Raw genomic sequence first — 16,368 nt, 5'->3', positions numbered from 1 at the left:
CCAGTCCTTTGCCACTTGCTGCAAAATATGTCTTTCTAAAACACATCCCAGGACAATCCTGTCCACTCAGGTTTTGTTTGCATGACTCTGTGAAATAAGCATAAATAAACTTTGACTGGAGGTCAGAATATTTTTTGGAAGAGCAATAATTCTCTTGACAGGCCAGTTAAACCACCTGCATACAGAGCCGTAACAGTAATGTCCTCTTTGGATTCCCTTGATTATCTATGAGGGTTTTTTTCAACACTATTGACCCTAAAGAATAACTGCTTATATTCTTTAGTTCTAACAAATGTACAGTAAGTCTTCAAGCACAAACTGCAGTGACAAAAGCTAATCAGAATTAAAATCTTAAATGGCTCTAGCTATTGGAATGTCATCATATTCAGTTCAAGCAGCTCAGTTAATACATAAAATTAAAAACATGGTTTGAAGCTTGATCTTTTTTGTGACTGTGAAAATGTATGGCTGTCACAAAATGCAAAACTTTGTATCTTGGTTTTTGTAACATATTGTGGTAAAATTGCATTTTCCTGAAATTCTATATAATTCAAAGCTTTGTCATTTCTGTTCCCAACAAAGTTTTTGTTTTGCTTTTTTTTTTTTTTTTTTTTTGGTCTTGCTTTCTTATGTAAAATCTCCAAGTGCAGGGTCTGGGGCATAGGCCTGATCCCAAATGATTGGAAAGCAGCCCTCAACTGGAGGTGCGATCATAACACAGTCTGTCTGAAGCCTGTGGATTTTTTTCTGGTGGCAGGCTTACCAGAGCTTCTACAACCGGCATCTCCCTGGCTGTCACAACTAGGTTTGCTGCAATTACAAACCTCTGGCAGTGAGTTGTCCTCATCATGTCCACATGGGAGGGCTGTAAATGAGAGCAACCGAGTAGAAAAAGAAAAAAAAAAAAGTTTGTTCCTCATGGATGTCTGCAGCCACTTCCCACTCTGTACACTTCCATCACCTCCCCCACTCAATCTCATTGTGCTGGCAAATTAAAATTCACGGGTTGCCAAGCCATCCATTCTTCCTCCACTGCTTAATTGTCTTGAAAATTGAGGAGATTACTGGGTGCGATTTATGTACAAATAAGAATCTGTCAGAAACCTGGCTGTGTACACCAGGACACACACACAAACACACACACGAATAGACTTGATAATTGGGGAGCTGTGGGCAATGGCCAGCATGGGATACCCTGAATCCCAACCTTTATCCTTTTCAATTCTACCCTCTGTGTATATCACTCCGAGCAGTGCCTGCTTGCAAGAGCTGGAAAAAACACCAGAGAAGAAGAAAAGACCCTCATAGACAAGAATGAAGCCCACATGTTTTGAGGCTTATCAGCATCCTCTTTACTGATATTAGTATTTTTCCTACCATGTATTCTCCCTTGGCTTTGAACATGAGGTTGCAGTGCAGCACAACCAACATTACTTTTACTATTAATGCTAGGAACATTGGTATCAATCACCTAGTGATCTTATTACATAATCTACATATACAGTACCAGTCAAAAGTTTGAACACACTTTACCATTGAATTGAATGAGAAAATGTGTCCAAACTTTTGACTGATACTGTAAATATTTATTCTATCAGGCATCTTTGGATTCATATTGTACATTTAGTCTTTTAATCCATCCATCCATCCATCCATCCATCCATCCATCCATCCATCCATCCATCCATCCTCTTAGTTCAATTCAGCCGACACTGGGTAAAGGTACACCCTGTTCAAATCACTAGTCAATCACATGTAGAGACAAACACTCAAACTCACTAGAGTCACCAATTAACCTAATCCCAAACTGCATGTCTTTGGACTGTGGGAGCTAACCAGTATACCCAGAGAAAACCCACACAGGCATGGGGAGCACTCAGAAAGGCCCCAGGTGTGTGAGTAGACAGTGCTAACCAGTGCATCGCCATGTTTATAGTATAGGCAGTTGATAAGTCAAGTGCTGTAGTGCCAAGTTGGCAGATATGGTTAGCAGCTGAGTTAACATTTGGCTCACAGTGCTTCTTTAGCTTAGAGCCAGTTATATTATTTCTACAAGAAACAGTGGTTGAATAATTTTGTTAATACCTGGCTCCTTGATCATTGTACTGTACGCTGTGAGTGAGAAAGTGCTATGTGCTTCAGTAAACTTCCTGATCCCATAAATGTCAGATTTTTTTTAGAGCCTCTTGGGGTATGGCACTGCGTCCCTCTGAAACGACCTGCCAACATCATTGCTCTATATGGAACAGATACATTTTGCCAACACACACACACACAAACAATATTATCTCTGAGAGCATTTTTTTTTTAAACTTCACTCCAGATAATTGACTGAAATGTTATCAGGTTTGAATTTATAGTTCATACAAAAATAAAATGAAACAATTTTTCTGTATCTACAAAGCAGAGATAAAAACACTTTGGAAATATCTTAAAGTGCAATACCAGAGATGCTCATAGTAATAAGTCAATATACAAGTTACATTTGCATTCTACAGTCCAACAGCTAACCAGCTAATTAGATAGCTGATTCTATCTCTGGTGCACAGGTGGCATTTTTTAGTGTTTTTATGCATGAGATGATTTGACAGTACTGCTATTACGCACAGCTTTGTGTCAGTTAGTAAGCAGCTGAAATCACTTGGCAGTGTGTAACATAACATTTTTGTCGTTCTGTAGATAAGATGGTGATTCCAGTAATCTAGTGGTTGGTCTGTGGTAGAGAAACAAAGACAACACCCCACACTCTATTTGGAAAGTCCAGGCTCCATCAGAAAAGGTGGTGCTGGCTGCAAGTTGTAGATCTGGGCTTCAAATGGACTTCAGTGCAAACCAATTGGTTGTTTCACATATCACCACATCCATTTTTGTACATATCTGTGGTCTGTACTTTCTTTTCTAAATTCCATACCAGCTCAGTATGAATGGTCTTTCCTCAGTTCTGTTTTCAACCTTCTTTTCATTTGCCTATTACAGACGCACACACACACGCACACACACACGCACACACACACACACGCTCACACTCACATACACCCACAAGCAGGTGCATCTCCATGTGAGCTGCATGTGCATGAACGTTTTTGTGTAAATGTGCACGCGTGCGCTGAAACCCCATGTTCTCTCCAGGGAGGGAACCAAATGAGGCAGTGTGATTATAGCCTTACCAGTGTAATCTCTCCTCTTACATTGCCACCACTCAACCCCACATCATCCACAGCCCTCCTCCTCTTTCCTTCCTCCATCCACTCCTCCAGCCGATTCCAGCTAAATCCAATTTGTTATGGTTTCAAATAAGGCCCGGTTTTTCCGTCCTCTCGCCACTTCAAACAAAGTGGCTTCTGTTATTGCGTGTCCAAATTGAAATAGTTTTCCCCCCTGTCCTTCTTTTCTCTTCAGGTCCAGTCTTGCAGTGATGCACAGTGGGCTCTAAATGTGTAGCACTAGATGCAGGAACTAAAAGCTTTTTAAAAACAGATATAGAAAGATGTTCTTTTGTAAACTGAAAACATCACTAGCATTTTGTGTTAAACTAAGCTTTTTCTATCTGCTTCTGTGGTTATTCAAATTCTGCTACCCATTTTATTTATTGTACCTGGAGGTACGGTGTATGCATGTGAGTGTGGATCTGTTTTAATGTGTGACAGGAGTCGATATTTGAAAGGCTGACATCGAGTGACGCTGCTGGTAAAATATGCCTTAGTAATCATGACAACTTTATTTGAACACTTGTATTCCCAAGGAAACGTTAATTGGAGCCGTAATTGACAAACAAATATATCTGCATTGTTCAAGTATGAGTGTGAGTGAGAACATTTGTGTGTGTGTTTTAATGTCTCAGTTTCCGTCTGTACTTAAATGCTCAATTGTGTTTTACTGACAATGGGGCAAATATTCTGTAGAAATTAATATTGTACATTAATCACATTGAAACCTCACCTGAATATCTATGAATGTCAGAGGAAAACATCTACCTTTTTTAAAAGATAATGATTATTAATTAAAGCAGAGACTGGGAGAAAGAGTAGACGAGTGCCTTCCTAAATGTTCAGTGAATGTATTGAATGAAATGTATTACTACAACATTTATCGTTCCTATGGGTCCTGTTTTTAATTGAAAACCTGCCTCTGGGTTGATGCTTATAGATGCTGTTGTTATTGCATTGCCAACCATATGGCAATAACAAGGGCTTTTCCACAGTCTAGTTGTTGATTGATGGAAACTATAACCATAAATAGAACAATGTGGTGGTAATGATGATGATACGAACAATTATAAAAATTCTAATGGGGTCTTGATGGTGGTAGTGATGATAGTGATGATGATGATGATGAAGACAGATGCTGAAGTGAACAGGAGTCAGATTGCATGGGTGTGCTTTTACAGGTTTCTCCATTCTGGCGAACCAACAGATATGTGTACCATATATAAATTACCTCAATAGAAAATTATCTGTCTTTGTGCGTCCATGTTTGTGTTGCAGGGGATGATGTATCTGGAGGAGCGTAGGCTGGTCCACAGGGATCTGGCAGCTCGAAATGTACTGGTCAAATCTCCTAACCACATCAAGATTACAGACTTTGGCCTGGCTCGCCTGCTGGATGTAAATGAGAAGGAATATAACGCTGATGGAGGAAAAGTAAGCTATGAATTTGTTTTGTGACACAAGTCATTTACACTATCAAACAAATAGTCATACAAATAAATTGCTCGTGCATCTACATCTAGGAGAGATGTAAGGTAGAATGAGTCGCTGTAATGTGAAATGTTTTGAGGGGCAAACTGTCATGATATATTGTTTAGGAAAGAACTGAAAGGAATAGTTTAACATTTTTAAAAATGGGAAACAATTATCTGCTCTTTATCAAGATTTAAATGAGTGGCTCAATGCCACTCCCAGATTTTTTGGGTTAAATAGGAAACTACAGCTACATAGCATCTAGTTAGCAATGTCAAACTTTTTCTTGACTGGCCATTTATATTTTTGTTAGAAAATTAAAATACTAATGATAAAAATGTTTTAATATCAATTCTATTCAATTATTAAACCTGTCTTTAATGTTTGATTTAACTGAGTAGTTGGAATAGTAGTATAGTGGCAATAGTGACGTTTGTTGCAGTAATGCTAGTATTAGTATTATTAAATCAGTACTTTTAATGGTTGTATTGGTGGTTGTAGTATAGCTGCTATAATGGTGTTATACTGTACCATTTGAGCCTGCAGGCTTCTTTTTTTAAACTGCTATTTTATGGTGTTTGGATCTTGGGGGCTCACTGAGATACAGTACAATATTATTGAATGACTATTTTGGACCATACCATTGACATGTTGTAAAAGACAACAATAGGCATTAGCATTAATTAGGGTTTTATATCCTGTGGGGGAACTTAGCTCATTACAAAGGACAGTTTTAGTGGAGTTAGTGAGATACTATTCTGCTCTATTGGACCGTTTTATTTACTTCTGGGGAAGGCAGAGCTCAAAACCCTATAAACGTAGTAAACAGATACTTCCTTGGGGTTCTCTGCACTTAGAGTTCTGGCCTCTTTGACTCTTTCTTCATGTTTTTTTTTTTTTTTTTTGTATTTTGTTTTTAAACCCACTCTTCTCAAAAAAGCCTATTTCAGTCTTTCTCTACCCGTTTTCAGTGTGTCCATCATGGTTTGTGTCAACACTGAGCATCATTGTATTATCCCCTCAGCCAAGTGAAAGACATGCTCTAACCTTCCAGCCCCATCCCTTTGTCCACCATCACTTTAATCATAATAGAACTAGCCTTCAAATTTAGTCACTGTTAAGGTGGATTTTACACTGTCCTGCCATTTGCCCTACCTTAGTCCACACATTCTGCTTTCAGACATTATTTTCCTTTTATTGTCAGTTTCCTCATCTCTCTTACAGTCAGTTCTGCCAAAACAATTTATTGTATTCCAGGACATCATCAACAAATGATCCAAATTTGGTTTGTACCCGGAACTTGTCAATTTCCTCCTTGACTTTAAAGCAAAAACATACAAAAACAGGAATGAAAGCAAACAAGATTAAGGTCTACTTTTTTTAATGGTGGATGTTTTTTTCTGGCAGATGCCGATCAAATGGATGGCGCTCGAGTGTATCCATTACAGGAAATTCACTCATCAGAGTGATGTTTGGAGCTATGGTAAGTTTGAAAATTTCCTGAAAGGGACCTTTGGGCAAGTGGACAAAACCATTAAAACCACAATGTTTTCATAAAACTGACAGGATGAACATATTTGCTCCATGAGCAAAGAATCCCACAGACCATTCACTTCTTGTGTTCAATTTACTAACAATGTTTCAGTCCTCAGACCTTCATCAGGCAAAGTTCATATAGACAAACTGAAATTGTGAAATGATGGATGCTAAAAATGTCCTCCAGCTTAATAAGACTAGGATTCTCGTCATTGGTCCTGAAAATTGCATTAGTGTAGTTGCTGTCACATTAGATTCTGCTTTAAAATTTGACATCTGTTACAATTATTTACCTATATGTTTTCATGTAATCATTTCATCATATTTCACATTTTAAAGCATTTGGTCATCACGTTTTTTTTAGGAAATAAGATTTATAGTAAATTCATAGCGCATGTACATGCACTGTAGACTTTAAAGATGTTTTTTTTTTTTTAGCCTGTGGCAGAAGACAGTGTACTCTGCTGTCCTGACCTCAGTGTGGAGTTCATTCCACCAGTCAGAACAACCTTGACTGAGACTAGCAACCACTGACATTCACCAAGCAATGTCTGCACCAGAAACCTTGAAAACAACCACAAAAGGCAGAATAGTACATTACATGCAGAAATAAACTGCTTGAACATGTGGTAATCACACTGTAAAATACAAATAGGATTATCTACTCCTTTAACTACTGTTATATTCAAATCAGTTTTCAGGATGATCAGCAATCAGCATGTCAGCAAGATTTAAATCTACACTATTATCCCTCAGTCTAATGGGGTTTTTAGAGCTATTTTTCAAATAACGATTTTCTGTTTAAATATACCAATGACTCTTAAAGTCATTTAGAAAAATAATATGTGCAGCATGGGTCATATCAAAGAGTATAATGTGTGTTTGGTTAAAAGTATCAGTATGGGTTACTGCATCCATGTCCCCACTGGTCCCTTATGACAGGGAGCTATTATACTTCCATATTATTGTGCACATTTACTCTGCTTGCCACTCATTACCTCATTATCACCAACATGATTAAGGCTGAAGAGTGTTGAAAGTTCAGATTGGCTGATGACTTTCAAGACTGTGATTAGTTCCTCTCCTTTGCTCATCTTTCCCCTCTTGATTTTTGTTCCGTCATCTTGTCCTCTCTTCTTTACCCTTTGTTTTGTTGCATATTTTCTCCTGTCTTTTCATCCTCTTATGATCTCTTGTGGTCTCTCTCATCTTTTACTGTTCATGTCTCCCTGCTTTTCTTCCTTTTTGTTGTATCTTCTATTTTCTCAACTCCTTTCCCTTTCCATCTCTTCATTTGTCTTTTCTCTGCTCTTGCTGAATAACCATCCCCTCGGAACTCTTTAATCTCCTTTGCCCTTTTTTACTGTCATTACATTTCTGTCATCTTGATTCTGCTTATCTTTTCTTTGCGTGTTCTCTACTTGTCTCTCTGTTTTTCATTTGTGCCTCTTACTACTTCCCTCTTTTTCATTTTTTAGGGGTAACCATCTGGGAGCTGATGACCTTTGGAGGGAAGCCATATGATGGGATTTCCAGCAGAGATATCCCAGATCTGCTAGAGAAAGGGGAGCGCCTTCCTCAACCGCCCATCTGTACCATCGATGTCTATATGGTCATGGTCAAATGTAGGTAGAGCTTTGGCCTGTAGGTAGAGATACTCCTTACAGTATAATATAGATAAATTAATTTACTGCAGACCCTCCTTGAAGTAATTCCAGTAGCGGATCAGTGGATTTTAGGGTTGCATTGAAAGCCAAGTGGTTTTTTTGTTGAAGCAGACAAAAAAAAGTTGCTTTATTGAATAGTTTTCAAAATGCCATAGCCACTGTTTTGTAAAAGATAGTGTATTGAAAAGATAAATATTTTTAGGCTGCAATAGTCCAGTTCTTAAATTTGTTCCAGACAAAGCCTAAAAAATAACACAGTTTAAGACCACATGTGGTAGAAAATGAATTAGGTGCTCATTTTACCTGCATGGTTGTGACCCCTCCACCACACCAATAATGTGTTGGCCTTAGTCACTGCTGTCATACCATAAGGCACTGGAGTCACAGGTGGTGTTGTAACCTCTGGCCACTGCTGCCAGGACAAACGCTCGGTGCCAGCGCCACCCAGGTCTTGTCCTCTACTCTCCGAGCTGCGGCCCTCTGGCCCTCTCTGTCACCTCGGCTCTTATGGATATTGTGAATCTGTGCCAAGCTGGCAAGCCGGTGCACGCACACACAGCAGGGAGAGCACAGTACTGTCACCTGCCTGTTACCTTTTTCATCACTACGCAATACAGAGCTCCTACACCCAAATACACATAACTCACAAGTAGTGAAAGATCACTGCCTCATTTTCATTTTATTTCACTTCTCTGGGATTTACTGGCAAGAAACTAAGCACCAAGTTAAAAGATGATCATTTTTACATATGACATCTACTCTGTCTGTATCTGTGTGCTTGTCTCTAACTCCACATCACGCTCTCGCTCTCTCTGTCTCTTTTATTTCCCTGGATACCTAGACATGCTCTACTCAAGGCCAGATCACATGATTGCTTTGGCATTGTAACAGTGTATTCACAGGAAAACTGGCAGACGAGCACGTTACTCCATATGGTCATTCTAGTGATGAAACAGTATTTATCTTTAGATTGGAGGATTAATTACAATAAAAGGGTTTAAATGGAAAACAGGACAGAGAATTTTGTTTGCATCCTTCAGAATGTGAGTTTGGTAACAAGATGAAATGATATGTTTTTATGTCAGATACCTATTTCTTTTACTAATGGAATCGTAATATACATTCATCAAACGTATGTGTCATTCTAACTATGTGACTTTGTGTAAATTTGTTGTAAACATGGCTTGTTGTTATTTAGAGCTCCAAGGATTTATATAATTGTCAAATTCTTAATATTTTTATGCAAATAGCATAAAATGAGCTTGGCATACCATACATTAGACATGATCTGCGTAGGAAGAACCCTTGACACCACAGTATGAAGAATATGGCAATGCTTTGTTTGATCACCACTGACACGTACCCTGCATACAGCACCTTTCCGCCCACTTATGTGCAGTTAAGTTCACAGATTCAGGACATAAATTGATCTTGATGGGTGTAGATGAGGGGGCAGCATGGCTGAGTGGTTAGCACTGTTGCCTCACAGCTTGAAGGCCCTGGGTTCGCAACCCGGCCTTTCTGTGTGGAGTTTGCATGTTCGCCCTGTGCTTGTGTGGGTTTTCTACAGTCTACAGTCCCACAGTCCAAAAACATGTATGTCAGGTTGATTGGTGACTCTAAATTGCCCATAGGAGTGAGTGTGAGTGTGTGTGGTTGTTTGTCTCTATGTGGCCCTGTGATGGACTGGTGACCTGTCCAGGGTGGACCCCTGCCTTTCACCCAAAGAGAGCTGGGATAGGCTCCAGCTGATCCCTGGGACCCTGGTTAAGGAATAAGTAGGTATAGAAAATGGATGGATGGATGGATGGATGGATGGGTGTAGATGAGGTATTTACTTACTGCCAAGAATAACATACTGTGGGAAATCTTGCATAGTAATAGGGTCAAAGGACTATTGGCTTGAAAAATAGTATTCACAGGTGAAAAGTTTAATTTTGATATATTTGGAACCTCTTATTTTTCAGCAAGTCAATAACAATTCTTTTTTCAGGTTGGATGATAGATGCAGACAGTCGGCCCAAGTTTAAGGAGCTAGCTGCAGAGTTCACTCGGATGGCGCGTGATCCCCAGAGATACCTGGTCATCCAGGTAGGTTAAACTTTAGGTAAAACATTCCTATAGTATTAAATATCTTTATCATTTGATGGTCTAAAATCAGAATTGGTAAACTCACTAGTTATTCCTGTTATAACTGTCATTTTCTGCTATTTCTGCTAATTCATAGAGTGGAGGTCATTAGTGCAGAATAGTAGAGAACATCAATATCCATTACAAATTACATTTCACTTTCCTCATTTCTTTGACATTTTGTTGCACTATGAGTGTTACAGCATAAAGTCATCATGCTAGTCATATATTAGTAAAGAAATACAGTAGAAGTCAAAATAGTCATACATAAATCTTTATTTTAAGCTTTTTAGTAAAGATAGATGATTAACAACATCAATTCTAGTTTACATGTTGCATTTAGCACTTTGCTTGTCTGTGTGTTAACATCTGGTTATTGTCATAATTTCACAATAACCTATACTATAGGAACAGGGAATGTAAGATAGAATCAAATATATGGCTTTGACTGTGGCATAATTGATAAATGACTCAGATTGAAAGAGTAATAACAGTCTTTTATACATTGTTGCCCTATATTTAATCTGATTTCATCTCTGTTTCCAGAGTGTGAAATGTTTGTGCATTTGTTCGTTTTACAACACAACTTTCCTCAGGGTGATGACCGTATGAAGCTGCCCAGCCCCAATGACAGCAAGTTCTTCCAGAGCCTCTTGGATGAAGAGGAGCTGGAGGACCTGATGGATGCTGAGGAGTACCTGGTGCCACACTCCTTAAACATTCCACCACTGGCATACACTCCCCGCACACGCATTGACTCAAACAAGGTATTCTCTGTTAGGACTCTCCTTATGTCCTTCCTTAAAGCACAGAGCAATTTGAAGAATCTGATGCAGAGATAATATATAGGTACATTTAATTAAAATAAATAATACAATAAGTTGCAAATTCCTTAACTGTATTAGCAGTGGGTACTTAGCTTCTGTGTGTTTAAAGTGTTTGCCTTTGCTTCTTAATTCATTTGTTTTGGTTTAGTTGTATATATAAATGATGGGTTAAATTTTTAAAAAGATACATGTTACTAGACTAGGCAAGCGTAGTTTTGTCCGGTGTCATGTCCAGTAACGTTTTAAGAGAGAACTGTCACAGATGAACATTTCAACAATATTTGTCAGTCAATCAGGAAGGGAGCAGGCCCAGACCACCCCACCTCCACCATCCAGACAATACTAAAGATAATAAAACAAAAACATTTCTGAATATATCTTTTAGAATTATCTTCATACATGTGTGTTTTTCACTAGCTGAGTCAATACACATAGAGATAAAGCATAAGTCTCCTCAAAAGTATGTGTACTCTCACAAAATGAGACTCTTGTGTTTCATTTTCAACTTGGTATTTATTTTTATTTTGTAGAGTAAATTAGAATGTAGTTGCTTATCTTTTCATTTTACACAAACTCTTGATTACCATTTCTTTTTGAGTGTCGCAGCAGGGAGACTGGCATTGAACCACAATAGAAAATGGGATAATATAAAGTCAGAGTCATCATTCACAGTTTTTAGATGGTTTCTGAAAAGATGTGGGAATGATCTTTCTCAGCATGTACTGCAGGGACTCCTGTTCAAGCATCAAAGCTTGAGATCTTGAAACTGGACTCACATACTTCTCAGTTTCACTCTCATCTTCCTGTTACTGCCTTTTTCTCTGTCTCTTTTCCTTGGTCTTTGTCCATTTTGAACCTGTTATAATTGCCTCCTTCAAAATTGGGGTTTATGGCCAAATTCCCTCAGTTCTTCAGCTGTTTAAATGTTCATTTTTGTTTGGAATTAAATCTATCGCAAAACCAGTCATACATCCAAGCAATTCAACCATTTTCTATTCCAGCATCCCCCTGTGTTTGTGTCAGGGTAGAAATGCCAGCTGAATGCCAATGAGAGACATGACTCCTTTTTCAGCTCTGTTTGGTGCATTTCAGAGGGTGAAAGATTATTTATTTGCATAATATTTGTAAAGTTATCCTCCACTGTTTTTTGGAGCTTCCTTATTAGGATGGATGCTGAATTAATTTGATTAATTTCATACAGTTACATTCATTTACATAAATCATGTAGATGACTGTAATGAACTCAATTATTGTAGCAAACAAAACGCAATATTTACACATAAATACAATCTTCACTTGCATAGTTGTACAACATAGCTGGAAGAGCTTTTTCTCTTTTTTTCAATGCATACATTATTATCTACTCCATACCTACAGTAACTACGAGTAGTTACAAGTTCAGAATTGTATGTGTGGTGACAATAAAAACAATTCAGTTTAATAGCACCCAAAATGCTGGCCATGTCCGAAAGCTCCTCGTGCAGTCACAGAGGAAGTTGAATGGGGCATTCTGTTGACTCTCATAAATATTCAGCTGTGATATTTTACTCTGGCACAGCTCAATAGATTCATTAGGTCGATGATGGTATCTGTAGTTATACAAATAGTACATGAGGTCATGATTTTGATAACACAATATGACTATGAAGTTGGTTTTTCACTTTAAATATGAGTTAAAAAAAATTAACACTTTATTTCTTTTCTGCTCAGATTAGTGATGGTATTTTCTGTTATGGTTCTGAGACAAGGGAGGGCGAAAGAAGATGTATAAATGATAACAGAGAGGGGGTGATTTGGCAACTGTAGTTACAGAGGAACCAGAAAACAGCAGGAGTGCTCGAGCTTGGATTAATACCTTCAGGCTTAGTACAGATCAGGAGATGAAACATTTTCCAAAAGAAAATATAGATACACAATGAAACATATGAAAATAATTGCCTTTAAACTTCCTGATAGTTTTGGGCCTTTTTTGCATTAATACTGATGCAACAAGGGCATACAGCCATGGTTTAACTACGACGTAGCAGTAGTTAAACTTTAGTTTGTAGCAGCTTTTTGCTAGTGGTTTCTGTTGGTATCTAATTAAGTTTGAGACTTTTACTACCAAAAAATATCTGCCAACTAAAACTCACAAAAACTCCCATCAGTGACTTTTAATTTTTAACACAAGTTCTTTGGATCTACCTCTTTGTAAAGGCTCGGGGAACCACTTTATTATAGTCAACATGATGCCAGCAGTTATTAGTAGTTGAGAAACCTGGTAAATAAATGAGTGGCATTTGAACCTACATCTTAATTCAAAAACCAGAAATGCAGGAACTTCAGCCAGATTTTCTGTTTTGTTACTGTGAATACACAGTTTTCAGTCGCCATGCAAGAGAAGGTAACTGGGGGATGTAAAAAGTACAACTTTTGCTGGAAAAAAAGATAAATCAGTACAAAGCTCCCTGTGAGGTTCTTAAAAGCACTTCTTGTTATGAGCGCAGACACAAATGCACACAGCAGGGCAGGGCCAATGCAGCTACTTAATACTTTGCTGCATGGAGCCATTTAATTAAAATACTTTTAATCAATTTGTCCTTGGCTGTCACGCTGCCATATCATTGTTTGGCACTGCTGTTTGTCTCTCCTGCCATGTCATTACCAAATATTAAAAATGAACAATGGTACCATGAAATAATTCCACATTTTATTATTAATAGTAATTAATAAATAGTTTATTGTACTTTTGTAATAGTAAATGGATATTCTTGTAACTTAGTCTCATATCCTTGCACATCTACCCTCATTTAATTCTCTCCCTCCTCTCTTTCTCGACCAGAGCCAGTTTGGCTACCAGGACCCCAGTTTCAGTATGGAAGACATGCTGGCCACCCTCCCCAGAGTGGTCTCTGTTTCACCCATGTCTGGAAGCTGCCTCCCTCCACAGGATCTGGCCTCAGGGATGCAAACTGGTGGTGGATTTGGTCGTGGCAACCAGGATGACCCTCGCTGCAACGGCACCCTAAGGAAGCAGGCCTCCCCAAGGTCAAGCACCCTCGGAACTGCCTCAGCTCTCACTGGAGGGCAAGGTAAAATGGAGTGTTATTCAAAGGTTGTGGTCATTAAAAGGAATAGTAATCGCTTCACTAAGTGTAAATCAAACCAGAAGGTGAGCATGAGTGTGACATGATGGATATTTCAAGGGCAACAGGATCTATAAATCCAAGGCACCTGTTCAAATCTGCAGCTACTAGTAAACTGTGTTTACCACTGCACAATATAAAAAAGCCATTCCTATGAGTGACATTATTTTATTCCACAAATATATTTATATTTGTGGAATAAAATAATGTCACAAATTTATTTATATATGCATAAATAAAGTTCACACCTTGACAGTGTCATTATAATTATTTCATTTTCAGTTTCATTACTAGTCCACTAGTTATTCTGAATGTCTTTGGCACATACATGTAACACAAAGATATAGGAGTTCCAGCTGTATGGTTCTGCTGATGTGGTAGCCCAAAAGGGATGTTTAATACAAACCTACTGCAAATCTCACTTTTTAGGGACCAATCAATCACAGCCTTTCTGTGAAACTGAATCCAATATTATACCGCTTAGGCAACAGGAGAGAAGCAGCAGTGGCAGCTTCCACATACAAAAATACACAGCAAAGATAGAGTAGAATTTTGTGCAATTTAAATTTGAATTGTTGGCTACAGATTGGATAAACACAGATTGTCACAATGACAAAATCAATTTTAATATAAATCCAGATTTGTTTGGGCAGGAGAATAAGAATCTAAGCTTGAAATAAGTCATAAATGTATCTGCTGTACTGTACATTCACTGGAGAGTGGTGACAAGAAGTCAAATGAAAGGCTATGGGAGTGCCAGCCCATTTTAGTGATCTATTGTCAACAAATGGAAAATAAACATACGTCAGGTCACTAAACCCAATAGAAATATAGAGGGATTTACATTAACAATTGTCCTGCCTAAGACTTTAGTCACAAGACAAAATACATTACATGTAAATGAAAGATGCTTCTTTATTGGTGAAGAATACCTTGCTTTGAAAGGATGACACACATACTAGACACCCCAACTCAGTATCCAGGATCGACTGATTTATAGAGATGGGGTTCGTAAGGTACCATATTTTAAATTTTGTGCCTGCTTACTTTCTTTTTGTCTCCTAAGGTGGAGGGGAAGACAGTAGTGGACAACGATACAGTGCTGATCCGACTGGTCTTTTAGCAGAAAGAGGAACAAAAGGAGACAAGGACCAGGATGGCTACATGACTGCCATGAGAGACAAGAATAGCTCAGGTTACTTTGGCAGTTTTGAGAACTACTGAATCTGTTCGTAAACCTAGCAGATGTTTGGCTAGAGGGTATTAAAATGGAATTAAATAGTTTGTGCTTGCCTACATATTGTATTTTGTATTGAATTGACGATGCATTATTTTTTTGTTTTGCATTATATGGCCTCTTATTAATATAAGTAAAGATGATCTTAGTTAATCTTACTATTCCCTGATTCCAGACTATCTCAACCCTGTGGAGGAAAACCCCTTTGTTACACGCCGGAGGAATGGTGACGCACACGCAGTGATTGATAGAGTGGGTTGCCAAACCCTGCACATGGCTGGAGCAGCTGCTGCCCCCAAGAGCCAGTCCACCCATGGGGACGAAGAGTATATCAATGAGCCACTGTACCTGAACACCTTCCTTAACCCTGGGGATAAGAACGGATTGGCTGGTGCAGTCTCCACCTCTGGCCCGGGGTCCTCTGCTGCCCAGTCAGTATTGCAGACAGTCAACCCATCCACATCAAGCCACACGGTCTCATCCACTGGATATGTGGTACCTCCTGGCCACCTTCCCCACCCATCATATCCATCACACACCCTGCATCCAGGGCATTCAGGACACGCTCTACACTCAGGCATCACCAGCAGCACCATCATGTTTGATAAGAAAGGCAAGAAGGCCACTTTTGACAATCCTGAATACTGGCAGCACAGTCTCCCCCCGAAGTCCTCATTGCACAACCCTGAATACCTGCAGGACTGCAGCACACGCTTCTTCTATCGGCAGAATGGACGCATTCGCCCCGCTGTGGCCGAAAATCAGGAATATTTGTCAGAGGCTGCTATGAAAGCTGGCAATGTGTTGCCACCCCCTCCATACAGACAGAGGAACACTGTGGTGTAGTAACCCACCTGTAGCACAACGGAGGAATGAATAACAGCATAAGGGAGGAAATGAATGGATCTTGTCCATTCATTTCCAAGCAGTACTTCTCAACCTGGGTTCTCCCTGCACCCTCCCTGAACACTTTTCTCTGTCATGTCTGATTGCAAGTCTTTTATTCTCGCTCGAAGGTTCTGCCTTTTCTTGACAAGACTACAAGAGCAGTTACCAACAGCCCCACTTGACATGCAAACCATATTTTTTAGCTCCATGACCCCTAAAGCAAGTAAACATGTATCTTTGGGGTTGGTCCTGTTCTGGAGCTAAATGTCTGGGCATCTT

At 39.0% G+C, this 16,368-nt stretch overlaps 1 protein-coding gene across 1 annotated transcript in view; it reads left to right on the top strand.

Moving 5' to 3' along the window:
• The window catches only part of erbb4b (erb-b2 receptor tyrosine kinase 4b), a 267,536-nt gene extending 251,378 nt beyond the window's left edge, over window positions 1–16,158 (top strand). Inside the window, exons 21-28 of the mRNA XM_026295315.1 lie at window positions 4,485–4,640; window positions 6,087–6,162; window positions 7,694–7,840; window positions 9,876–9,973; window positions 10,609–10,779; window positions 13,661–13,910; window positions 15,031–15,159; window positions 15,377–16,158. Coding sequence (XP_026151100.1) covers window positions 4,485–4,640; window positions 6,087–6,162; window positions 7,694–7,840; window positions 9,876–9,973; window positions 10,609–10,779; window positions 13,661–13,910; window positions 15,031–15,159; window positions 15,377–16,047 — 1,698 coding nt within the window. The 3' untranslated portion in view covers window positions 16,048–16,158. The remainder of the gene's footprint in view (window positions 1–4,484; window positions 4,641–6,086; window positions 6,163–7,693; window positions 7,841–9,875; window positions 9,974–10,608; window positions 10,780–13,660; window positions 13,911–15,030; window positions 15,160–15,376) is intronic.
• The last annotated feature ends 210 nt before the right edge of the window (window positions 16,159–16,368 follow it).

This window comes from Mastacembelus armatus, chromosome 21 (genome assembly GCF_900324485.2).
Source record: "Mastacembelus armatus chromosome 21, fMasArm1.2, whole genome shotgun sequence".
Taxonomy (NCBI): domain Eukaryota; kingdom Metazoa; phylum Chordata; class Actinopteri; order Synbranchiformes; family Mastacembelidae; genus Mastacembelus; species Mastacembelus armatus.
This window is presented reverse-complemented; position numbering and strand designations above follow the sequence as displayed.